The sequence below is a fragment of the Galleria mellonella genome, unplaced genomic scaffold, assembly GCF_026898425.1.
Source record: "Galleria mellonella isolate WM207_F2 unplaced genomic scaffold, CSIRO_AGI_GalMel_v1 utg74, whole genome shotgun sequence".
Lineage (NCBI taxonomy): Eukaryota > Metazoa > Arthropoda > Insecta > Lepidoptera > Pyralidae > Galleria > Galleria mellonella.
In genome coordinates this window covers 1,210,292-1,237,069 of record NW_026442147.1, presented here as the reverse complement: position 1 = coordinate 1,237,069, position 26,778 = coordinate 1,210,292, and the positions used below count along the sequence as shown (strand labels likewise).

Sequence of the window (26,778 nt, the reverse complement as noted above, 5' to 3'; positions counted from 1 at the left end):
TATTTCTCATTATTTGACCGTTTACGAACTCATTTATATTCGATTTAGCGGACTCTGACCCAACAATATTAATTAAGGAATCACTCCGATCCCAGTCCAAGCAAAAATGAAACTCAATATCTGTAAATATCTGTTGTAATTTGTAAAAAATATGTTACTTATCTTAAGTACCTACTTTTATTAACATTAATAGTCTGATAGGTTATCATGATAGGTTACCTATTATCAAAAAATTAGTTGGAAAATGGCTATGAAAAAGCAAGTACCACAGTACTAAACAAATTAACACATCGACCGGATCTCCCATTGACAGTGACAGTCACAGAGTATTTTTAAAACACCCTTATCAACAGCATCTGTGAGTGATTGTGACAGATCTGGACAGATCTTTTAATCAAAACATTGATACAAAAGAAGGGGTAAGTAGATTTTATTGTATTAAGATAAATGGGTATACGTGAAGTTTGGACTTTGTTTTTCATTATCATTCAGTAGCTTAACTTCAGTTGAATTGAGTGCTCGCTCCTAGCTAATCTACTGATCTAATAATATAAACTTACTATTTACTGTCGGCCCTGAATGCCGGTGAATACAAAATATTGGAAATAATTGATTTATCATGTTGATAGGAAGGCTTGCTCAGTTAACAATTAGAAGATCTATACACGTATCATCAAAATTAACACAAAGTATGACTATCGACGGCAATACTATATTGGCGGAGAGCCTGAAAAAACAGGTGAGTTTGATGATTTAATTTTCATATCATACCACAAGGACACTCCATTATATCCAATCAATCAAATGATTAATGATATTAATTAAATAAAGTTACCTACTTCATTGTAAATAACGATAAAATATCAAAAAGAATAAAACAAAAATTACACTTCAAACTTTTATAAGAAATTCCAGTTGCAATTATGTATTTATTAACAAACATATGAACACTTATTTAAATTTTTGTTATGTTATATTTTTTTTTATTATTACCAGTGGAATATATTAACGTAGGTCTTTGTTGTTGATATTAATTTATTTAATTCTTTATTGTACACACCAATTATTTATAAGAATATGACAGAGGTAATCAAATGTACAAAGATGAACTTAACTCTAATAGAGTTTTCTTCCGGCAAACCCAAAGTGGAAAAGAGCATCAATGTTAGCAGGTAGAACAGTGTACAATATTGTGACATTTTTTAACAAAGAAACTATAAAATATTTAATTACATTATATTTAATCATATAAATACACATATACATAAATATATACCTACATCTATGCATATACTTATACATACATATACATATAATCCTTACATACACTCCTCGCAAAAATTAAGGGAACATAAAATTTTTTGAAATTTTTGGGTGATTTTCAACAGGCTGTATTTCAGTGAAAAATAATCGTACAGGAAATTTAAAAAAAGGGTTTTGTAGCTTGAAAACTCTAGTTTTCAGATTTTTTGGTGAAAAAATTTTTTAAGTTCCGGTTTCCATGCAATTCTTAAACAAAGCTGAAAATATTTTTTTTCTAAATTTTTTAGGTTTCGTTTTTCATTCTATGGGCATGGAAAAATTTTTTCGAGCTACTCCATTGTATAGGTCTCTTAGCGTGTTTATTCAGCTTCAAAAATCGCTTTGGATGGCTCAATTACGACCATTTGTCTCCGAGATATCGAACTTTGAATGCAAAAGCATCCTTTTCCATTCAACTGCTAATATCTCTGGAACTACTGGTCGCACAGCAAACGGGCGCCGAGTTTCTTTATTTATTTTATGCAGATAAAGAAACTCGGCACCCGCTTGCTGTGCGACCAGTAGTTCCAGAGATATTAGCAGTTGAATGGAAAAGGATGCTTTTGCATTCAAAGTTCGATATCTCGGAGACAAATGGTCGTAATTGAGCCATCCAAAGCGATTTTTGAAGCTGAATAAACACGCTAAGAGACCTATACAATGGAGTAGCTCGAAAAAATTTTTCCATGCCCATAGAATGAAAAACGAAACCTAAAAAATTTAGAAAAAAAATATTTTCAGCTTTGTTTAAGAATTGCATGGAAACCGGAGCTCAAAAAATTTTTTCACCAAAAAATCTGAAAACTAGAGTTTTCAAGCTTTAAAACCCTTTTTTTAAATTTCCTGTACGATTATTTTTCACTGAAATACAGCCTGTTGAAAATCACCCAAAAATTTCAAAAAATTTTATGTTCCCTTAATTTTTGCGAGGAGTGTATATAGATAAATAAATAGATGTTCATAGAGATAAAAGATGCTCTTTAAGTCTACTCTTAAAAATATTTAGGGATTGACTCAAACAGATAGATATGGAAAGAGAATTCCACGATCTAGCAGCATGGACAGTAAAAGATCCACTATAGTGCGTATTTTGTACAAGAATTGGTAGAAAAATATCTAATTTAATCTAAATAAAATTCTGTAAATTAAAATTAAAATGATAACAAATAATTGAATTTTTTCAACTGCATATAAACTCAGAACAGTCACATGCAGGATGCATGTAACTCTTTTTTCTTACTTTTATGATTACATTGCTAAGAGCCAGCATGTGAGTATGTTATTCTATGTCTATGGTACTATCATATTCTAAGTTTATTATTATATTAGCCCTTTTATTGTGTTTTTTTTTTGTTGGTAAAGAGCTAAAAAAAATATATTTTAGCACTTTATATACTTGCTTATTAGAAGAGAGTATGTGACATAGAAAGATAATGCCACAGGTACTATACTAAATCTAAATATAAAACAACAAAACATGTATTTGTGCTTTATGACAGAGAAATAAATGCCTATTGTTATTCTGCATCTAAATATAGATTTATATTATAATTTAAAAAAAGATAATATTAAGTTGTAAATTCTCTCGGTTTATGTACTTTATATATATATATATATATATATATATATATATATATATATATATATATATATATATATATATATATATATATATATATATATATATATATATATATATATATATATATATATATATGTATCTTCTTATAAAATAAATTTATTAAATATAATACAACTAATATCTGTTTCTCTCGCCTCGACACTTTGACCGTTCATTTATAATATACAAAAACAATTATTATTGATTTATTGATTCCATTTGTTCTATATTACAGCCTAATCCACATGATTAAATGGCATGCATTATAGGCAAATATTATCTGCACTAATTACTCTTAATTATAAAATAATTTATTTTGATAAGGAGTAATTACATTACTATGGGACTTAATTAAATATTATATAAACATCTTTATAAATTAGAGCATTACTTCCACAGAATAACAAAATTTTAAATAGAATAATATGTGCCTAATTTTAGATTGTAGCACCCTTATAGTTTCCACTCATCCTATTTTTTCTTTCATTCAATCATTATACTACTTACATCATTCATAAAACTATAATTAATATGACTCTTCATTCATTATAGATCCTTTTTCCATCATTATATATTCAAAGTGTTTATTGTTTTTACATGTTAAATTCAACTATTTTAATATGTTTTAGGGTGTGGAATATGTGTTCGGTATTGTGGGCATTCCAGTTATTGAAACATCTCTCGCATTCCAAAGTGTTGGTCTAAAGTTCATTGGAATGCGCAATGAACAAGCAGCATGCTATGCTGCACAAGCTATTGGATATCTAACTGGTAAGATCAATCTGGCTGCCTCTTGGCCCACAAAGAAGAATGCAAAGGCATACTTAAGTACCAATGTAGAGGTTAAAAGTGTTGATAATTAGATAGCCAAAGATTATTTTTATTACTTGTAACAATACAGTGCTCTCACTTCTTACCATAATTAATAACTACAGATAATTATTATAACATGTTTTTTTTTTACTAAACATACATTATATGAAATATTAAAGCTAAATTATGCATGTTATGATATATGCATAAAATGTTAGTTTTTCTAGTGTAAATATGTGGGATTCAGTAAATATGTGGGGTAAAAAAATATCAGAGACTACATATGTTCTCCTTGAGAATACTGTTAAATAAGCTAATGGTTTCATCTCTATCTCAATTATTATTTGCAATAAACACTCATATCGCAAATTACATGCTTACAAATTTTTTTTAGGTAAACCAGGAGTATGTTTGGCTGTGTCAGGCCCAGGTCTTTTGCATTGCATTGGTGGCATGGCAAATGCACAAGTCAACTGCTGGCCTCTCGTTGTCATTGCTGGCTCCTGTCCTGAAGATCATGAGGGTATTGGAGGCTTCCAGGAGTGGCCACAGGTATACATTTTTATCTTAGCAAAACACTTCTTGACTTCATTATTCTCTACGTGAACGAATAATTATATATGTGAATATCACACACATATATTAGATACTTATTTTTTAATGGATGATAACCCCGTCTGCGCTATCGGTATACACTGGCGAGGCACCAGTAAGAAATTATTGGTGAAGATGTAAAGGCAGGTCAGTTAGCCCATTGTGACGAATTTAACGATAAATTAGTCACGATGGTTTCCAGGGTATATTGATAGCAATGGAGACTAACCTCCATTACTAACAATCCCCCCCCCCCCCCCCAAATATTAGATACTTGCCGTATGGTCCCGGCATAGAATAGGTGATCCCTTCTTTTCCCGTGGGTGTCCTAAGAAGCGACTAAGGGAAAGACGAGGGATGGGCAGCAGCGTCCCTCTTAAAATATCTCCAAAGCCTAACTGCAGTTGCGCTTACCAAGCATAGCAACTACTGGGAATACCCTCCAAGGGTGAAGCTTATGTTTAGGAGTAGACAGTTAAAGATTGATATGATGATGATATTAGCTACACTCAAATGAACACATCTAAACTCTAGTCTTCAAATATGCGTTTAATAAAAAAAAATCATCAGTCATCTTAATAAAAAAAATTTAGCGTAATTTTTTTTTTATTAAGATGACTCCTACTTCAATGCTTGTTGCAATGCAGTGGTATTCACCACAAAAACCATGAGCGTGGACTGTAATTCGCCGGCTCCTAGTTTCTTTGATCCCAGGGCCCACGCTGTTGTTATGGGGAAATATAAATAAAAAAATGGACCTCTTTTGAATTAATTCATTTTTTATATATATACGGTACAGACATGCACACCAAAGGTATTGGTTGATAAAAGGGATATATTACTATGTGTAAAAAAATATACCAACATTCAGTTAGATTAAACTAACTATACCGTAATATTAAAACCATGTAAAATCCTATTATAAATGCGAATGTTTATAAGGATAGATAAATGGACGAAATTTATACGAAGACTACTGAAAAGGTTGAATGAAATTTGATACACGGGTAAATTATATCCTAATTTAGCACATAGTATACTTTATGTATTGATTTATGCAGGCGAAGCCACGAGATACAGTTAGTGTGCTTTATATATTATATTCATACATAGGATAAATAATATAAGTCTTTGATAAAAGTTATTGATATAAATATATGAGTACCTATATCTAGTAATTACGTAAACCCCACATATAGATAACATGTTATTATTTATTAACTAGTTTATCATTTTTTCGCTATCTTTTCTTTCATATATGTCTATGCTATAATATTATATATCTAAGTAATCCTGTCTATTACCAAATATTACGTTAAAAACATGCTTAATCACTCTGGCCGTTTTCAATCTTTCATCAGATAAAACTTTATTTCATTGATAACTTTTTTTTTTTCCTAAATTAATCTTTGTTTTGGAGTCTTCGATATTTTTTGTGGTATCTCATAAAATGTAACATAGTTACAGTTCTGACGTATATTAACTATCAGTACGTATCGCTACTTCGAGGTAACTACTACTTTTGGCGAATATGAGTAAATAATTTTATTCAGAATTTAAACCTCTGTCGTTCTGTATATTTAAAAATATATAAAAGTATAAAAATAATTAACAAAATAGAATTCTTTTATGATCCATTATTTTTGTACATCTGGAACATGTGCGGCATATCGCAATAGTAATAAAAAAATTTTTGTCGTAGAAACAAATGTCATAGTTAAAATAATTAAGGTATAATAATAAATTACTATATATACTTAAACTTTAATAAAAAGTAAACAGCCAAAATATGTTTTGACTCGCATTTTCAACCGATTTCATAAAAGTAAGAGGTTATGACTTTAATGGTATATTTTTTATTTGTTACCTCATAACTCCGACAATTATAAATTGATTTAGGAAATACTTATCTTAAAGGACTTTCAGCTCGATCCCATAATTGTTATCAGATCAGATAATCAATTTACTAATTTAGTTTTTAAATAAAAATAACTAAACTTTTTAAATTATTATAATTGACTTTACCGTGAAAACTGTCCATTTTTTCGTGGGACACAACTTAAAATTCACCTGTAAACTTGCTGTTTGCTGTAATTTTAAATGTTGTGGACATTTACGTGGATATAATACGTAAATCCTATTATCGTACTAATGTTATAAATGTGAAAATTTTAATATTTGTTACTCTTTAAATGACTAACTGGAATTGAATTGTGTACAAAACACGGACAAACTCAATTTCAATCTTTTCTATGAGTTAATCTAAATACGAGCACTAGAGTACTTTATATACTAATTAACGTGAGTTGGAGTAATTATACATTCTTTGGCTATGGACACACGTTGGATACGACTAGTAAAGTATTTGTCAAAGTTAAACATGATTGTATAAATTATAGAGATATATAATTAGAATAATAAAAACATATACTTACTATAGTTTCATTTAAACTGTTTAAATCAAACATTGTATACCAATGATACCTGCTGTGTTAATATTTGATATATAGAAAATAAAAAGACATAGTGACCTTGCCGTAGATTCTTCATAAATTGATATATCTTACAAATTATGGCTAAATACCTATCTAGTGTATTTTATATAAAAACGTTTTAATCACAAGTAAGTAAAATTTTATTATAATACTTATAATAATCATGTATAAAATATGATAAGATTAGGTTTATTAAATTTAATTGTTATTTCACATATCTAAAGTATATAATATCATAAGTAAACACTACTTGTAAAAAATAATGAAATCCTGAGGACTGAAAAATTGATACGAGATATATTGGTGAAAATTAATGAAAAAGACTACTAAGGTTGTATTCCACAAAAAAATCGGACTTCTTGTATGGTAAAAAAAGGTATTTTGATTTAAAGACTCTTTCAGATAAAAAAATAGTTTTCCAAATCAGTTTACAACTGATGGAATTATCGGGTAACAAACATAAAAGAAAATATAACCAAATTGCGAACCTCCTTCTTTTTAAAGTCGGTTTCTTTTTAAACTAAACAATGGAGCCCAAATTAGTCATTTTTAAAATTAATGTCTCTCTTAAAAACAGACAGAAGTACTTGAAAATGACTGAACGAATCGCAAAGAAATTTTATGATCGATATTTAACATCTATTAGTCCAATTTAAAAACTCATGTATATTTTATTAACATCGGTCAAGCGAAACTTAAAATTTTAATTGACCCTCTTTCGTATGAATACATTTAATTGCATACTACAACACAGTATGCCCCTGGACTTGCAGTTGCTATATATATATGTGTGTGGTTCAATAAATTAATAGATATACCAATAAAAGAATATGTATTCCTACCAAAAACGAGCTATTTTCAATGAATTTGTGGTCAATGTCGCTTGGGAAGGATTATACAATACTATACTTCCAAATCTATTCAAATATTTAGAAGTTACGGTGGAATATAGTAACTCACATACATACATGAACCATAAAAACATAAAACTTCTTTTTTGGGCATTTATTATTGAAGATACTGCATTAGAATCTAGTAATGCAATTCATTATGCTCTAATAATAATAATTTAAAAATGTAATATAAACATAAACATGTTTAACAAACGTTACATGTTAACTCATTTTACGGCTTTAGGAATTAGCCAGGCCAGCATCCCCTTGATCAAGCTCTGATACTTAATATTTAATTATTAATATTAGCTCAGTGATGGACACTTTGCTTTGCGTAAATGATATCTCGGGTTCGATTCCCGATCGGGCTAATTGACTTTTTTTTTTTTTTTTTTTACAACACAGGGGGCAAACGAGCATGCGGCTCACCTGATGGTAAGTGACTACCGCCGCCCATGGTCACCCACAACACCTACGGCATTGCAGGTGTGCTGCCGGCCTTTTAAAAAGGAATATGCTCTTTTCTTGAAGGTTATGTTGTCGTATCGGTTCGGAAATACTGCTGCTGGAAGTTGATTCCAAAGAGTGGTTGTGCGTGGAAGAAAGTGCCTTGAAAAACGCACGGTGGAGGACCGCCACTCGTCCAGATGGTTGGGATGAAATTTTAGTTTATGGCGGGTTGTACGATGGTGAAAATCTGCAGCAGGTATCAATCCGAACAATTCTTCAGAGCACTCCCCATGATAAATTCGGTAGAAGATGCACAGAGATGCAACATCTCTACGCAGTTTCAGTGGGTCGAGCCGGACAGTAAGACGCCGATCGTCAACAATTCGAGCTGGCCGACTTTGAATGCGGTCTAACGGAAGGAGTTGGTACTGTGGCGCTCCTGCCCACAGGTGAGAACAGTATTCCATGTGTGGCCTCACTTGAGCTTTATACAGTTTCAGGCGGTTTTCTGGCGTGAAATACCGTCTCACCCTATTGAGCACCCCCAACTTTTTGGAAGCTATCTTAGCTTTTTCCTCCAGATGACCGCAAAACTGGACGTCGCTAGATATATCGACGCCAAGAATCCCCAGACTCGACTTATTATCAAGGGAAGTGCCCTGAAAGTGAGGTGATACGACAAACGGTGTCTTTTTTGCGGTGAACGCGCAGACTTGTGTCTTCTTAGGGTTAAAGTGAACAAGATTGCGTTCACCCCAGATCGAAACTTTATCGAGTGAAGTTTCGATTTCAGACACAAGTCTGTTCCGGAGCTCATCGGTATGTGCCCGCGAGATCTTTGCATGACCGGTGTATAATGCATCTCCTGTACTGTCGTCCGCATAACAATGAATATCACTGATCTGTAACATATCATTGATATGCAGAAGAAACAGTGTCGGAGATAGTACACAGCCTTGCGGGACACCAGCATTCACAGGTTTTAAGTCAGAGCATGCTCCGTCGACTACGACCTTAATGCTACGTTCCTTAAGAAAGCTGGCGACCCAACTGCACAATCTCGCAGGCAACCCAAACGAAGGTAGTTTTGAGATTAGTGCCCTATGCCACACCCGATCAAAGGCTTTCGCAATATCCAGACTAACAGCTAAGGCCTCTCTCTTATTCTCGATTGCCACTGCCCATCGGTGTGTTAAATAAACTAAAAGATCACCAGCCGAGCGTCCCCGTCGAAAGCCGTACTGGCGGTCTGAGATCAGCTGGCGATCCTCTAGGTACCGGAGCAGTTGATGGTTAATAACTGATTCCATGACTTTCGAGAATAAGGAAGTGATAGCTATGGGCCTATAGTTAGCTGGATCTGAGCGGTCTCCTTTTTTAGGGATCGGATGCACCAGAGCAGTCTTCCAAAACTTTGGGACTATACCTGATGAGTAACAGAGCCGAAAAAGACGCGTAAGAACCGGAGCCAACTCTGGTGCGCACGTCCTAAGCACAATTGGAGGAATGCCATCGGGCCCGCTCGACTTATGGATTTCAAGGGAGAGAAGTGCTCTACGCACTGATCTTAGCGTGAATTTAACATCCGGCATAGAGCTCCTACAACGCGGGATGGTCGGCGGTAGTTTCTCCCCGTCATCCAACGTCGAGTTTGATGCAAAGAGAGATCCAAGGAGATCGGCCTTCTCTTTGGCGTTCAGAGCCAACGAGTTATCCTCCCTGCGCAATGGTGGAAAAGATGACTGACAGAAATTCCCTTGTGCAGCTTTGGCAAGAGACCAGAAAGCTCGAGATCCCGAAGGTAAACTAGCCAATCTCTTGCCAATTCTACCAATATGCTCTGACTTCGCTGTGGCCAAAACTCTTTTGAAGGACCTAGAGGCAAAGTTATACTTCTTTTTAACTTGACTTGGTTAACTGTTCTGAATTAGCTCGGATCTGAATGTTCTGGATTGCGCCCTCTGATATTCGTTGCCTGACTCCTCACAACAATAAGTATCCTAGCTTAAAGATCTTAATTTGTGTGATTTTTTAATGAATTGTAATGGAACGATAACACCGCTTACGTCACCGGTATATGCTGGCAAAGCAACAGTGGGACTTGATGGGTGAGAATAAAAGCAGACCCATTATGACGAATTTATATTATTCTCAATATCGTGTATAATATAATATAGTATATGTCATATATGTGTAAGTATATTTGTTATTCATATATATTTATTCGTTTATATATGTAATTTTAGTATGTATGTATATCAATAATTACTAGTACCGCATTCGAGTATTCTGACACTTCCCTATGGTTGACTGGGAGAGAATGCTTTTAGCATTAAGTCCACCATGTACACATATTTGTACTAATGAATAAATAAATAAATAACCACCATGTTTTTTAGCAGGAACCGCGTGGAGTCGACCTAAAGTAATGAGGGGTCTAACAGCCTCATTACTAACAATTCCTCCCAAAGTTGGTGTGATTGTATGGCACTGACTATTATTATGCGTAGGTGGATTCGAGCCGCTTGTATTGCAAGTATACGGCGCGCCCACCATCTGCGCGGCTGATTCCGTTGCACGTGGAGCGCGCGGTTCGGCTAGCGTCCGTCGGACGGCCCGGAGTCTCCTACCTAGACATGCCTGGCACGCTACTCATGGTATATTGTTTTATTATTATATGTTCTGATACACTTTTAAGAGAGTTCATACCAAAGCTTGCTGAAGTACGGCAAAATAACAATAATTTGTCAATTTTTGATATTCGAAAAATGCACTGACACATTAATTTATTAAACGAACTTACAACATTAATTTTTATATATTACGTTGCATATACTTATATTATTACTTATAATATTTGTCCTCTTTTTTATGTGAAAAGCCGGCAAAGTAGCATGCGGCTCACCTAATGCTATAATAATTAAGAACCTCAGAAGATTTGCCTGTGCCTTATATTTTTATTTTTTAAACAAAAATGTATGCATAAGCCTTTTAATATTAAACTCAACTATTAATTGCGGCCAATAATTAACAGTTTGAGTATTATTTTCGTTAGACTTTATCATCCTGGATGTGCCGTGAGTAGGTACTAATTAGTAACATTTTTAGACCATTAAATACAATTTTTACATTTTTTCATGGTAGAAGAAAGACTATTGTTGCAGACTATTATTTCTAACACTGTGAATCTTAAATGTTACCAGAGTCAAGTAGAAGAAGACAAAGTGCAATTAGACTTCTACAGTGCGGACCCGGTAAAATTGGGACATCCTGATCCCGCGCTAGTGTCACAGGCAGCCGAGTTGCTATCACGTGCCGAACGTCCTCTCGTCATTGTGGGGAAGGGTGCCGGCCACGCGCGGGCAGAGAACGAGATTACCAAGCTCATCGAGAATACCAAACTGCCGTTCCTACCGACTCCCATGGGTAATTTTCCCTTTCATTTCAACGGTCTTACTTCAAAGACGTTAAACTTGCAAATGATAGGTGTTCAATACATATTTAAACATCTTACTATGTATACAAAAGAGCGTCTAATGTATTGAAAATAAAAAGTGTTAAAAGTAATGCATTATATTGGCACATAAAATTACATATTACTATTAATATCCCAACCAAACAATGTTTTATTGTATAGAAAGTTTACTTAAACATTGTTTAGATAGGTGGTGTCTTAAATTATTTTTGTAGCAATTGTTCACGCGTATTGACATACGCAGATGAAAGACAACCTTTAGAATACTTTTAAGGCCCTATGCACGCATTTTTAAATACAACTCGTTTTGTTATGCGACCCAGAGGTGGACTAATGGGGGGCGAAACATTTTTATTAGTCTTTTTTTAAGCGGTCGTGAAGAAATCTGTACTATACAAGTCGTATGCGATAATACAGTTGTAAACAACGGATCATAATGACGTGTATGGAAACATTATCAAAAATGTATAACAACAATTCTGAACTATGTGTGTCTTACTGGTAAACAAGTTGTCGTGTGTAGATGGGGCCTTACATTTATACAATTGCTTAGCAATTAATTTAGCAACCAGATGTTTGAAACAAATATATTTTATTATCGGTTATGTAAAGCAAAGCTTGCTTGCCATATCTCATCTATTAAACTACTTGTCTTTCAATACAATGCTTTTAAAGCAAAATGCCTTAGAATTAATCAATACAATACGTAACAATTTACAACTACATTATAACATCATAGAAATTTAATTTGAAATTATTATTTATAGAATTTTCAAATAATTCTTTCAGGTAAAGGTGTTGTGCCTGATGAGTCACAATACTGTGTGTCTTCAGCTCGTACGCAAGCTCTGCTCAAAGCAGACGTCATCTTGCTATTAGGTGCCCGATTAAATTGGATGCTACACTTCGGGCAGGTACCCCGATTTGCACCCGACGTAAAAGTTATACAGGTACTTATCATTTATTTGTTTGCCAATTATATAATTTATTAACTTTAATTTCTCTATTTTTATACCTGCTATATTAATATTCTGATTACGGAAACGTCTTTATTTTTTATCGACGCCTCTACTCTGTACTCCATTAATGCTTATGAAATCTTGTATACACGCTATTGCATGGAGTACTTTTTATACAGTTACTCAAAATCGTAAACATAGGTAATAACTTATATAGTTTTCAAAATTGTAATTGTATCATAAACAATGGTACAAATATAAAGATTCTTTGCCTTTCAGGTAGACATATCACCAGAAGAGTTCCACAACAGCATCAAATCTGAGCTGCCTGTACATGCAGATATTAAACCATTTACTGCAGCTCTCATAAATAAATTAGCTGAGAAGAAGTTCTCACTGCAGCCAACAAACAACAACTGGTGGCAAACATTGAGAGAGAAACAAAAAGCCAACGCCGAATTTTTTGAGGTAAATTATACCAAACCTATGTCCTAAATGAGATTTGAATTTACTTTTTCCTTTTTTTTTACAAGACTTTTCAGTCCTACATATAAACAAGAGTGGAGTAACATAGTTGGAATTTTCCCTAGGTCTTATTAAAAACTTATGTTCAATACAAATAACCAGAGGTTTTGTAGTGTTGTATTCAATAAGGTGTCGCGCTGCTTTAGGTTGGCCTCAGACAGGTAGAGAACTGCATAATTTCTATGTAAAGTGCCTATGGGCTATGTACGGTGTTTATAAGTTTAGATATCATTTAATGATGCCAGCTATTAAGGAAATAAAAGAGATTCAAAATATTCTGTAATAGCCAATTTGTAGTTTATTACACGAACAGGACATTTGTGTGCCAAATTTCAATCAATATGTCAATTCTGAGGCGTCATTTCTTTAAACCTATTTCTAAAATTAAAATTTCAATTTGATATCATAGTGAAATCTTTAATGTAAGAACCAATCAGAACTGTAATTTAATAGATTTTAGTCAAAATTGTTGTAATTTTAATTTATGATGATTTAAATTAGAGAAATGGAGGGATCTCTAAAAGCCAAACTGCGATTGCCAGTTACCCCATATGGCGATACTATGTTCAGCAGTAGACAGTAAACAACAAAAAAACATTCGCAAAATTATTAAATTAAAATATAAGGTTAACGGATAAGTTTAGAAAAATGGTAACTCAAAATCAGGGATGAGTAATATATAGCGATATCTATATATTTCAATTAAAATATCTATATACTGGTTCAATAACCAATATGTTAAGTCTGTTATCCAAAAAATAATATTGGATAACAGAGTATTAACATACTTGAAAATAGATAACCGACCGATATGGGCGATATCAAAATAGGTGATGCCCTTTTTACCGCCATCAATGTCCAGAGGAACCCAATATATAAATATCGAATCGGTGTCCACATATAACATTTGATCACATTCCTTTATGATCTTTTACTATCAAAATCCTAAAAAAAAATCAGTACACACCACAAATATAAATTATAAACTAACATTTTTCAGGCTCAAGCAAACGACAAATCTGTGCCTCTTAATTACTTCGCAGTATTTAAGACTGTGCAAGCTACTATTTCGAGGGATTCAATTATAGTAAGCGAAGGCGCCAACACAATGGATATCGGTCGCGGAATTCTCCTCAACAACAAACCAAGGCACAGACTCGACGCTGGCACATTCGGCACTATGGGGGTCAGTATGCTTTATATATTCTGTCTTTGTATCGTTTATAATAATTAACATCTAAAAATATATTTCGGCCATAACTTTTATTAGCTTCATTTTTAGACTACGTACGTCAAACTTATATATTGTGGTATATATAATAAATGCAATATATCATATCTACGTATGTTTGTAGTATACAAATTTTGTATTAGTATTAACCAATTAAAGTAGGTATATAACAATACGCTCACGTCATTTGTACATGCTTTTATTACATAATTAGTTCTAAACATATTTATACAAGTGTTAAATTCTTAACTATAAAGCTGCATTCACACCAAACGTAATGTCTATCGCTGATTTCGAGTTTTTATTTTTGACATTAAACAATTAATAGGTACTTAGTGATTTGTTATATTTATAGCTAACAAGCAATACTATATACAACAGGTCGGACCAGGTTTCGCGATAGCGGCAGCGTTGTGGTGTCGGGACTACGCTCCTAATAAACGAGTCATATGTGTCGAAGGAGACTCCGCTTTTGGATTTTCTGGTTAGTGGTTTCGAAAAATAATTATTGCCATCACTTTAATATTTGTCCATTATTAGACACAAGCAATTGTTCTATCGTATGAATAAGTCATTCTTATGGTTCTGTTCTATTTATTTATAGCTTGTTTATAACAGAACACTAAAACAGAATATACAGTGAGTTATGGTCTTCTGATCCCTCGAAAAACTTGTTCAGTGTTGTAATTTTTTTTTATACAACTTAGAATGGCAAACAAGCTGACGGCCCACCTGATGGAAAGTGGTAACCGGCGCCTATAGACATGAGCAGTACCATGGACATAACAGAGTTTACTATTTCGCCCATGATACCCCCCATGCGTTGCCATTCCTGAGGACTCAGGTGTTATTCCTCTGTACCCAGTAAATTCACGCCATATCCCACCCTTCAAACCGAAATACAGCCATGCAAACACAGCTGCTTCACGGTTAAAACACGAATGGGACAGAGGTACCCACCCAAGCAATCGACTTTTGTACAAAGTCTCCCTTAATAAATAATTACAAACAAATTATACAAACTATTCCTTACGTCCTTTAATTTTTTAGGAATGGAAATCGAAACTATGGTCCGCTATAGACTTCCAATAATAATAATAATTGTAAACAATAACGGTATCTATGGTGGTTTCGACAAAGAAACAATGCAAGAGCTTCAGTCAGCTGGTGATTTGACTCAATGGTATGTTTACACTTAAAATAATTATTATTCAAAACATAGCAAAACAGAATTTTGCAACAAAACTACTGAAAACATTGCAAATTGTTTTCAGGGTTATCAAACTATTTCGAGCATGTGGAGCCGATTCTAAGATGCCACATCTCTAAACTTATCTCTTAACCTAACATATATTTTAATTTGATAGTTTCGCAAAATTACTGTTTTATGGGCCATCAAAAACTAAAATTAATATAATTTCGACTTAAGTCTATTAGAATATGAGTTCATATTGGCCCTTACAAAAAAGATTTCACTGTAATATCAAATAAATTTTAAAATTAGAGATTTAGAGAAATGGCGTTACAGAGTCAACCCCAATGTTTTGTCTATTATGAACTCTTTGGCTTTAAATGAGATCGGAACTTCACTTACAGATACCTGACTCATGCCTGCCGCCACGCAGCTATGCTCGCATAGCTGTTGGCGGGTCAGAGTTAAGATCTATAATTCAATTTTATAAATATATTTATCTATAATTAAATATTATAAAAATATAAATTAAGATTTTATAATATATAACTGACAAATGTATTACAGTATACCACCAACCTCCCTGGGTACTGAAGTACGATATGAGAAGATGATGGAAATGTTCGGTGAAGCTGGACACTTCTGCCGCACAGTCGAAGAAATTGAAGTAGCTGTGAAAAAAGCAATCACCGTCACGGATAGACCAAGTATAATTAATATCGCTATTAGTCCTCAATCTAACAGGAAGCCGCAAGCATTCAATTGGCTTACCGAATCTAAATTGTAAATAAGATTATAAAGAAAGGAATTCATTAACATTGCCAAAAAATAATAACGGTTTAAGTAACGAAAGTAGGGTTATAAATAATACTTTGAATGAATTATATTATGTGTACATACTAATAAATCTTCATTGTCTCGATTTTATTTGTACATAATTGTTAAATGTATATTTATATTACATAAATAAGATTTGTTCGATTTTAATGTATAAGTTATACGCATAACAGATATTGTACAAATATAAATTGTGATTTTTAATTATGTCAATTAATACTTTATTTAAAATATCATACAACAATTATTAAAAAATGTATTAATATTTTGAGTTGGAAATGGTAAAGGTTCTTCAATAATCATGTTTAATGCGATCGATTTTTGTGATGCGGTGGTAGGCACAGTGGTTTACGAAATAAGATCTCGGAATTAATTAACTATTAGGTCAATTTAGGAAAAATCTTTTTAATTTGCTTGGGTCATAGTAATTTGGTTTATAACCAAATGTTTGTTGCTCAATCACAGAGCATCTAAGCTTCAGTTCAGGATTAGACAATTGATGTGATTGTATTGCATTTGTTGGCAATAAAATAATTAAGTGCAGTTGTGGGCGTGATATTCCAATGTTCAAATAAGTAAATAATTAAATACGCGCATATAGAACCGCGGTTGGACATGGTGCAATTATTTTGGCAATAAATTCCTTAAGGAAATAAACTTATAATATGGGAATAAAATAAGACTGGGTAGGTAGTTTTAATTCAATTAACCCTATAGGGTAATATGATATATATCAGTCAATACCGAAATCACCAATAAGTAAAAGTTCTAAAATATGTAGACAAATAAAATAATAGGCGAAATGTTTCATATTGTCTGTAATTGAGTTACAATTATGTTTCACATCACATTCTTTGTAAAATGAACTTAAAAATATACAATATATATTTTAATACATTTACATTAAAAACTAAATCCCTGTATTTTTATTTAACACTATGGATGCAAATGAATCTCTTGTGTTGGTTGTCCAAAGCAACAGAACATGAACAGTTAGGTTTCCTTCACATTTTACTGAGACAGCCAATCAAGAAGTTCTCTATCACAGTTTGTGCTGTAAAAAAAGATGACACATTTACATGAAATTTCCATGTGACAGGTATCATATTAAATAGCCTAATTACAAAAATATTCTCCAATATTATTATATTTATCATTTTTAGTTACATGTTAGTTATACATAATTAAATTACATTTATAGATCAGTATATCGAATTTAGCTATATCTGCATTTAACAACTGTTATTAACACAAAAAAATATCCCAATAATGTGTTCCTTGGGATAATGTAAAACCCACATTGATAAAATTATGAACATGCAAGACAACAGTAGTGAAAAAAAATATATATTAATAAAAATATATATAAATTGGGTTAAATAAGATACATTGCAGTGCTTCATGATAATGTTATGATTTTTATGGTGGACTAAAAGACCTGCCTCTTCAACCTCACCTATCGTTTGTCACTGGTGCCCTGCCAAATTATGCCGATAGCTCAGGCGGGGGGGCTACCACTCCATTATCGTCCAAAGGAATTCAGCCAAGAACTGAATTCCTTTATTCAGAGCGTCAAAGAGCCTATAAGCGTAAATATATTATATAACTTAGAGACATACATTTACTTAGCGACCAATTAATTACATTTTATGTTTTTTATAATATTATCTTGTTGTATTGTACTGTATATTATTGACATTTGTCCATATCGTGTCTGAGTTGTCAGATTGTTTGTGACGTCGTCCTCCTACTGATAGGTTGGGTTGCCTTACCATTTGTTTATGAGGTAGCTGTTTGTGAATATTTTGTCTACTTTCTTAATTTGGAAATCGTTTTCTATTAATTGAATAGTATGGAGTTCACAAATAATAAAAAAGATGACACAAGGTATAAAACACAAATTTATCCACATTATGTATTAATTGTTAATTTGTATGTATTAATCGTTATTTCTACTGGTAAGTCGTCACTTATGAAACTGCCACTTTTTCAATATGATAATGGAAAGATTTTATAATTTTTGTATAATAAAGAAAGTAATTAAATAAATATGAATTTGTGACAACTCTATTTGAGTAAGGAGAAGTGGGGTACATTTTGCCGGCATCAGAGCACTCACAAAGGAAAGTAGAGGAGTGTCACTTTTACTCAGATTTATTTATTTTTATTCTAATATAATGAAATAGTAACAATACGTCTATATATGGGAGATATTTCAGAAAAATTGATGTCTTAATAAGATCAACAGATAATAGTCTGTTTGTTAGTTGTGTGTTTGTTGACATCATACAAAAATTACTTCACCAAATCAGATGCAATTTTCACAACTAAAGGTCTTACTTAAAATCTTATGTGTTTTATACTGATATATGGTCTCTTTCATGAGTTTTTCTATTTCTAGCATTCTCACAATCTCAATAACGAGATAAAACTAGTCCATACACATATAATTTAAAAGTCTTACCCAATTTACAATTATTTGTTGTGGTCAATGTGTAAGCATCTTGATCATAGTCGTTGGTAAGTGTAAGATCAGCTCCTCGGACAAGTAGTTCATTGCAGGTGTAAGGAAAATCTGCAGCAGCTGCATACATAAGTGCAGTGCTACCGGACTGAAATAAAAAGTAATATGTCTTATTGTTGGATCATTATGGAGTAAACAAAGGGACTGAGTGTGAAAATTCTCTATCTATATATTAATTTAGTACTATATATTTTAGTGAAATCTATTAATATTACTTTTAAATAAATAAAACCTATATTTATTTATTCATATGTATGAATATGAATGTTTAAAATATTTATTATTTATTGAACAAGTAAAATTGAAACAACTGTCAGAAATCACAAAAAGTATGTTCATTAAATTCCTATTCTCCAGTTACTTTTATATATGATGTTACCAATTCAAAATTATATAAACATTTGACTTAATTAATATATATAAATTAATGTGATTATAGCTTATATTTAAGATTTCAGCTAAACCCCTGCATGATAGCTAGGAAAATAAAGATATTTTTAATAAACTGATTTCAATTTAGAAGATATTAAGTCACTTTAAAAAGGTCAGAGGTTCTTAATTAGACTGTTTCTTATGCATGTTACATATCTTATTTTTTTTTTCTGCAATCGACACTTGACCTTGAAATTTTGTGACAATTAAAATTATTATTATTTTTACTACAACAAAAATAATATAAATCATGTAATAAGTTCTTACATCATCTTGAATATCAGCATCGGCTCCTTCATTTAACAGAAACTTAACAACTTCATGGTGCCCCCCTGCCGCCGCCAGATGGAGTGCTGTCTCTCCTTCTGGCCCCCGCATGTTGACATTAGCACCACACCTATAAAATATGTTTCTTCTGTTTGTAGTTATAAACATTTCTTCTTTCAAATAGTAATAAATAATATAAAATTGATATAAATATTTTATATCAATTTTATATTATTTATTACTAACAAACTGCCCAAGCTTTACACAAGCTAATAAAATACATTCCATGTTACTAAGTGTAACTATATTGTAACTTTCTATAGGTGAAATTAATTACTAAACTCAGTTAAGCATTTTTGTGTCTAATCATTACAGATATAAAATTCAAATTTTTCTTCTATATTAATTTAGATCCTTAGCATATTCAAGACTAGCTGCCCCTCCCGGCTTCACACGGGTGAACATTTTTACATTTTAAAAAGTGACCATTAAGGCTGCACACGCGACGGAAGTTTAAAAATGGAGTAACTTCTCCTGTTTTCCCAACATTTCCCTTTACTGCTCTGCTCCTATTGATCGTAGCGTTATGAAAAGTATAACCAGGAGTATAAACTTAACAGTTGCATTGCTAGGAATATACCCTCATAGGTCAACTTCCATTTGGTTCCTCCTGGAAACCATCATGGTTGATTCTTGTTGAATTTGTCACAATTGACCAACTGACCCACTTTCATCCTCACCTCTCACTGCTGACACAAGCAGGGTTACCATCCCAATTTCACCCATAATAAACATTGTCCTTATAGTATCAAGATCCATTATACAAATAGTGTAGAAATTCTTTCTCCATACATTGAATACTTCTCTTACCTACATGATGTAAATTATTGAACAAAATTTGTCATATTATGTTCTAAAAATAATTTAAAATTTCAGGAATATATTGGAATACAAACATAAAGATCTACCTACTCTATCAAATTGTTGAACACACCAGAATGTCTAAGGTACTCAGAACAAAGGAATATGAACACACTCACCACACAAGATCTTGACAACTATTCAACTGGCCGTAACTAGCCGCCCAATGTAGCGCCGTGAGTCCATGCTCGTCAGTGATGTCAACATACTGCTCCAGTTTCAGGTCGTCACGGGTTATTTCTCCGCGGCCAGCTTTCGCGTGTAAGCTACAATCTGGCTGGGGTAGTTCGGGGACCCGCGCCTGCGTATTACCTACAAACACCGACCTTGAATGATCTACTTATCCGAATCCGGGCAAAAGCGTCCTAAATAATCGATATACGAACAAAGAAGATGAGCAAGACCTGTTTCTCACCTCGTTGTAAATTTGTTAATGCAGTGCACTGAACAGATTTATACGGCGTAAATGCACTTTTTCGCACACCGTTCAAATTAGGCGCCCAACGTTGATAACCACCGCTACCGCTTTTACTGCTGTCTTGACTGCCTGAATCAAATTCATATTTGTAGCTGTCCAAATTATCTTGTTTCTCCTGTTTTATATCTATATTTTTCGCTTCGTGTTTGACAGAAACTGCTTCTTCCATTTTTATTTACTTTATATTTGACCACAGATCAATAATCAATTAGGCTCACCACAGATCATAGAGTCTACAGTCTAGACCAAAGATTTTTGAATAGGCCTAGATATTACGACATACCCATAGACATCTAAATAGAGGAGTGGATAATGTTGAGTGTTTTGTACGGCGACTGGTTATTGCCGCTCAACTGTCATATGACGGGTGTCAACTCGACACAATCCTTCAATCTAGGGATTAGATAACATTGACATTAATCTACAACTCGATATCGATATACATCGGGAAGCTACACGTGACTTTACAAATACGACTACTAATTATTCGATTGAGTAAATCATTCAGTTTATTCGAATGATTTTCAAATCATTCGACTATTAATTTTATTCATCCGACTATTAATGTCAGTCGACTACTAATGTCACCATGTCGTTCAAGTACTAATATCATTTATTAGTAGTCGTTAATGTACGAGGCGACACGAACATAGCCGAATCGGCCCGATCGTCGGAATTTTTTAATGGATAAGAGTGTTGCCAATTTAGTTTTTAAAATTGATATTTTAGTGATTGATGGTGTTTTCTGTTTCTTTTTTTTTTTCATCGTCGTTTTTATTAGTTTTTAGTAATGTAGTAGTAATGGGTACAGAATGCGGAATGAACTTAGTAGTAGATTCAGAGAAAAGACTGTTGTAATTACTTACTAATAAATAAAAAAAATATATTACAAATTTTGTACTCGAATTATAAAATCTCTAACTACTAATTGATCGAATAACAAAATCATTCGGATTCGCGCATCGCAAACATCAGGTATTATCGTCCATCGTGAAATTGTAATGATTACAAAATACTTATTAATAGGATTCTTCATCATATTTCCAAAATCCATATTTCTTTATAAATAATATGAAATTTAGGTAAATTTAAGTTTATACAGTTTTTAATATCAAAATAATCTGCTCGAACTAAGATATCTATAAATGTATCGAACGCTATTACGTAATCATTAAGCTCGGTATTAGAACAATTTGGACACTTAAATATGGAATATATTTGAAATAAAAAAAAGTAGAATCTAAAATTAGATTTTAAATTTATCAGTGGTGGGGGAGTCCTAGTCTTTTATAATTTTTATATAAAACCAAGTTTAAACACACTTTCACAAGAATGGCAGGCATTTTACAAATGTTCGAAGCCTTTTATCGGAATTATCTATTTGTTTCTACATAAGCGTCACGTGTTCCAGTTATATATATCACAAATCCATCGATATATTCAACATAAAACTGTTATCATTTAAGAGGTGCAAGGCCGGTTGGTATTAATTTGAACTTTACTGGACTGGCGGAATTCGTGTTTGTATTCGTTGGTTTGTGTTTTTGTTAAGTGACGATTATTTTATGGTACTAGTATCATATTATAACTCGTTTGATATAAATGATGCATATTTAGGCAGTAAAAGAAAAAGAAAAAAATATTATATATAGGTATTTACTAATTATCATACTTTCCACACACACACACACACACACACATATATATATATATATATATATATATATATATATATATATATATATATATATATATAACCTAAAATTGTTATAATTTGTTATGTGTTCCTCATCATTAATATGAAATAGTTGCACACATAGAACAAAGGTCTCTATAAATCACTTGCGCAGCTATCTAATATTTCTCGATAATACTGCACTTAAGATAACACGTAAATGTAAACATGCGAGGCGTGAATATTTACCGTTCACCTATAAAAATTTTGAATTATTCTATTACTATTTCCAGATAAAATAATACATTAGTTCTATAATGAATAACTGATTTAAGAATTAATATGTACTTAAAAATTTATTTTTAAAAATTATTGGCCTAAAATGCAAAATAAACTTATAACTTTAGTTTTTTTACTAAATAGTTAAATAAAGTGGGAAGGAAGTGTTAGTAATGCGGACTACCAATCCCATTGCTAGCAATATACTCAAGTCGACCTTCACGTGATTCCCTTAAAGCTATCGTGCTAAATTCCAGGTGTATTCTTCACGATGGGCTTATGACCTGCCATTTCATTATCACCTATTATCCTTTACTGGTCCCTCGTTAGTACATACCGCTAGCGCAGGTGCGGATACCATTCCATTATCAATCATTAAAAAAAATAGTAGGACAATAACCTTTAAATAGAAACATTTTTGAAAGTCTATCCCACTTTTTTACATTCTGATCTAAAGGTAGAATAAAATACTAAAAGTCTGCTATTTGACCAAATCTACTTAAATATATAAAAAAAATAAGAGTATAAAAATTATAATAAAACAAATAAATTCAAAAGTAAGAAGACTTACGACCACTCCGCACGACGATTTAATCTAAGTGAACTCCCGGGCGTCCCGCTAAACAACTATGTACATGTTTCTAATAAGCCTTGTTTACATACATATATATTAATAGCCTCAAGACTAAACTCGATATGTACCTATATAACTGTATAAAAAATAACAATAAAATGATATCATTCAACGAACAAAAATAAAGTATTCCCTAGCCTTATTTCAAATAAATATACATATAACCTGAGTGTCATAGTTCCATAATTTGTAATTAGTTTGCCCTACAAAATAAAGTTTTACGTAAAGCAATTCTTTAAGAAAACGCACGGCGTACATAAAATAAGCAAGAAAAAAATATTTTCAATGTTTTACGACCATGTTTTGTTCAAAGATATTTTTTTAATGGATGATAATGTAACAGTTGCCCCGCCTGCGTTTACGATGTGCTGACGAAATACTGGTGAGGCATAATAGGTGAGAATGAAAAGGCAGATCAGTTAGCCCATCGTGATGAATACACCTGGAATTCAACACGATGGTTTTCAAGGATGATCACGTGGAGGTCGACCTGCTAGAGTACATTGCTAGGAACGAAACTGGTAATACGCATTACTAACGACCTCTTTCTCCTTCCTATCAAAAATGTTTTACTTATAATTGTTTCTTTTTGTATTGCAGTACTATCCTTAGTCTATGGTTATGTGATTGAAGGACATATGACATCGACATTTCTTGTGTCAGTGCCACATTCGATGACGTTCAGCTAACGGTAGGTATGAATTCGAATTCAAATCGAATTTAAAATTTAAACAAAAAAAAAAAAAAAAACACTATTCTAGAGCTAATAATATAATGAGAATAATTAAACAAATAATTTGTTTCGATAGATCTCGATTCATTTGTATTTAATTTTAATTGACAAGCAATCTGTTTTGTTAACAATAGAAAGCGGTTTTGGAACTGAAACAGTATCTTTGAGTTTATTCAGTAAAGCAATTCTCGCAATCCTTTAGTTTGTTTATTATTATTGACCCTTAAATTGTACACTTCGCTGACTCTTAATACCAGCTATGTCGGCTGTGGGACAACAAACCCAACAATTACAACAAGATTTACAAAATGAATTGACAACAGCAAACCAACTTTTACATTTGATGTGAGTATTCTATAACAACTAAATAATTTAACTAAGCGAAACCGAACCGTCGTTTTTGTGTTTATGTATATTTTTATAATTAACATTTCAAAGTGGGTTACATAATAAATATATGTACAGAAAAAAATGTGATTTCTTCATAATATCATTATCAATTCTTCATATTTGGAGGTAATTGTCCATAGTGGCCATATTGCTAGCAATATTTTGTAGAATGTAATTGAGTAGTGATTTAACACAGCCTCTTTCATTGGTCACTGTTCCAATTTCCGCACAATACAAACATTTGTAGTCATGAGTATATCTGTTTGTATTGTAGCTACTTTAGCATCCATTTTCATTTCAATAACACTGACTCAAATTCAACTAGTCTGTGATATGATAACATTCTGTAAATATTAACTTATGTTATGCTAAATTATTGTTACTTTGTAATTATAACTTAAATATCTATAAGTGTCATAGATTTCTGAATAAAATTACGTTTATTCATTCACATTGTTATGAATATTTCTATATATGTTATTGTTAAATAGTAACTATTACCATCAGTTGTTTAGTATCCATAGTATAAATTTAGCTTAGATTGGAACTCAATAGTGTTACAATGATATTTATTTATTAAATAGATTAGCAATGCCCACATGACACCCCTAGTATAGCAAGCATCCATAGACTACAGTGACTGTTTACCATCAGACAGGCTGTAGGCTTGTTTGCTGCCTTTGTAGTATAAAAAAAATATCCTGTCAGAACTACCTTCATGTGGCCTCTCATGGATATAGTCATTTTAAATTTCTTGTAAATTTGACATGATGGACAAACTGATCTGATTTTATTATCATCATTTCATTTCATAATCCATAATTGTCCTCTAATACCATCAGCATTAGAGGGTCCATTATTCCATCTTTTTCATTCAGTAGAAAAAATATGTTTTACACTATACATATTAATATTGTAATCTGTATTACAGCACCTGTAAACATGGTTGATCAAGAATGTAATTTACATTCTTGAGAAACCATATGATATACATTATAATCTACTTCAATTGCCTTATGGTCTCGTCATAGAATGGGCCGCCCCTTAATTATCTGTGGGTGTCATAAGAGGTGACTAAGGATCTGATACTGATAAAGGGATGGGCAACAGCATCCCTCTTAAAACATCACCTAATCCTAACTGCAGTTGTCAACCTATTTGCTATGTGTGGCAATTATTAACAACCCTTTTCCCCCTTTTGGGATAGACCTATGTTCAGCAGTGGATATTTAATGGCTAATATGATTCAAGTTTTGTTAAAATTATCACAGAAACACTTTAAAAATAAAGTTAACAACAAATGAAAACAATCATTTAATTTGCTTTTTTATTTGTACTAGGTACTATTGGATATCAGTAGCTAATGGCCAAGTCAATTATTAGTTTCTTTACAATTTCATAAAATTTTATTAAAATAGACTATATATTTTCATACATAATTACTCTCTTTGGCCAATAAAGCATTAACAATGCTTTCTTCATATAATGGACAGTGTTTCTTATAAGTACTTATCTACCTAAACTATGTAAATTCCATAAATGTCAAATCCAGATTGAGTGCATTTTAATTATAATTCTTTTTAATTTTCAGTTCCATAGAATTGCAACAAATCAAATATTTCACAAGAAGGAATGGTGAATTTGAAGAAAATATTAAACAGGTATACTATTATTATGTCAATTTAATTTTGTTATAGTATTTAAGAACCACTGACACCTGATAATTTTATTTTTTCAGAATGCATCCTTAGTGATGAGTCTAGCAAGTTTGCAACAAGTTAATGTGGAAAATCTGCCACCACTGACACATAAAGAAATTGACATGAGCACAAACACAAATATTAGTAAATGTGTACAACATGAAACATTTAGAAATAGCTCAGGAATGGATGACAGTCAGTAGAACACTTTAATTATGCTTGAATTAGAATTATATCTGGTAATAGTACAAAATTTTCCATAAACTTATATTTTCCTATTTTATGTCCAGTGTAGTTGTTTCTTTACCCAATAAATATTTTAAACATTTTCAATATCGCTTTAATTACAAATAAATAT

General features: G+C 32.2%; 3 protein-coding genes across 5 annotated transcripts; 2 read left to right on the top strand and 1 right to left on the bottom strand.

The window, feature by feature from the left end:
• Positions 1-251: 251 nt before the first annotated feature.
• LOC113515963 (2-hydroxyacyl-CoA lyase 1) lies at positions 252-17,302 on the top strand. Of its 2 annotated transcripts, XM_052900950.1 has the most exons (12): positions 252-419; positions 630-739; positions 3,553-3,694; positions 4,131-4,288; positions 10,679-10,825; positions 11,372-11,594; positions 12,433-12,593; positions 12,882-13,070; positions 14,128-14,313; positions 14,740-14,842; positions 15,409-15,541; positions 16,118-17,302. In XM_052900950.1, exons 2-12 carry the CDS (start codon positions 692-694, stop codon positions 16,335-16,337), a joined length of 1,710 nt encoding a protein of 569 aa, XP_052756910.1. In that variant the 5' UTR covers positions 252-419; positions 630-691; the 3' UTR covers positions 16,338-17,302. The 2 variants fall into 2 exon arrangements, with proteins under 2 accessions (XP_052756910.1, XP_052756909.1); XM_052900949.1 differs by lacking the exon at positions 252-419 and having other exon boundaries at positions 452-739.
• LOC113515962 (DNA-binding protein RFXANK-like) lies at positions 17,191-21,402 on the bottom strand. Its single transcript, XM_026900272.3, has 5 exons — positions 20,947-21,402; positions 20,651-20,843; positions 19,611-19,740; positions 18,852-18,999; positions 17,191-17,441 (listed from the first exon to the last, which is right to left on the bottom strand). The coding sequence occupies exons 1-5, from the start codon at positions 21,176-21,178 to the stop codon at positions 17,392-17,394; spliced, it is 753 nt and encodes a 250-aa protein (XP_026756073.1). The 5' UTR covers positions 21,179-21,402; the 3' UTR covers positions 17,191-17,391.
• A 1,063-nt stretch (positions 21,403-22,465) lies between these two features.
• LOC113516265 (uncharacterized) lies at positions 22,466-26,753 on the top strand. 2 transcript variants are annotated; one of them, XM_052900951.1, is made up of 5 exons: positions 22,466-22,543; positions 24,198-24,288; positions 24,465-24,675; positions 26,312-26,381; positions 26,459-26,753. In XM_052900951.1, the coding sequence occupies exons 3-5, from the start codon at positions 24,590-24,592 to the stop codon at positions 26,621-26,623; spliced, it is 321 nt and encodes a 106-aa protein (XP_052756911.1). In that variant the 5' UTR covers positions 22,466-22,543; positions 24,198-24,288; positions 24,465-24,589; the 3' UTR covers positions 26,624-26,753. The 2 variants fall into 2 exon arrangements, with proteins under 2 accessions (XP_052756911.1, XP_052756913.1); XM_052900953.1 differs by having other exon boundaries at positions 22,543-22,661.
• Positions 26,754-26,778: the final 25 nt, after the last annotated feature.

Bases quoted from the DNA above. Each gene is read 5' to 3' on its own strand.
- LOC113516265 (XM_052900951.1), top strand. From the start codon at position 24,590: ATGTCGGCTGTGGGACAACAAACCCAACAATTACAACAAGATTTACAA. The intron at 24,676-26,311 runs GTGAGTATTCTA...TTTAATTTTCAG, and splicing joins AACCAACTTTTACATTTGAT to TTCCATAGAATTGCAACAAA. The intron at 26,382-26,458 runs GTATACTATTAT...TTATTTTTTCAG, and splicing joins TTGAAGAAAATATTAAACAG to AATGCATCCTTAGTGATGAG.
- LOC113515963 (XM_052900949.1), top strand. From the start codon at position 620: ATGTTGATAGGAAGGCTTGCTCAGTTAACAATTAGAAGATCTATACAC. The intron at 4,289-10,678 runs GTATACATTTTT...TATTATGCGTAG, and splicing joins GCTTCCAGGAGTGGCCACAG to GTGGATTCGAGCCGCTTGTA. The intron at 14,314-14,739 runs GTCAGTATGCTT...TATATACAACAG, and splicing joins GCACATTCGGCACTATGGGG to GTCGGACCAGGTTTCGCGAT.
- LOC113515962 (XM_026900272.3), bottom strand. From the start codon at position 21,178: ATGGAAGAAGCAGTTTCTGTCAAACACGAAGCGAAAAATATAGATATA. The intron at 19,741-20,650 runs GTGAGTGTGTTC...CATATTTTATAG, and splicing joins AGTTGTCAAGATCTTGTGTG to GTGTGGTGCTAATGTCAACA. The intron at 19,000-19,610 runs GTAAGAACTTAT...TTTTTATTTCAG, and splicing joins ATGCTGATATTCAAGATGAT to TCCGGTAGCACTGCACTTAT.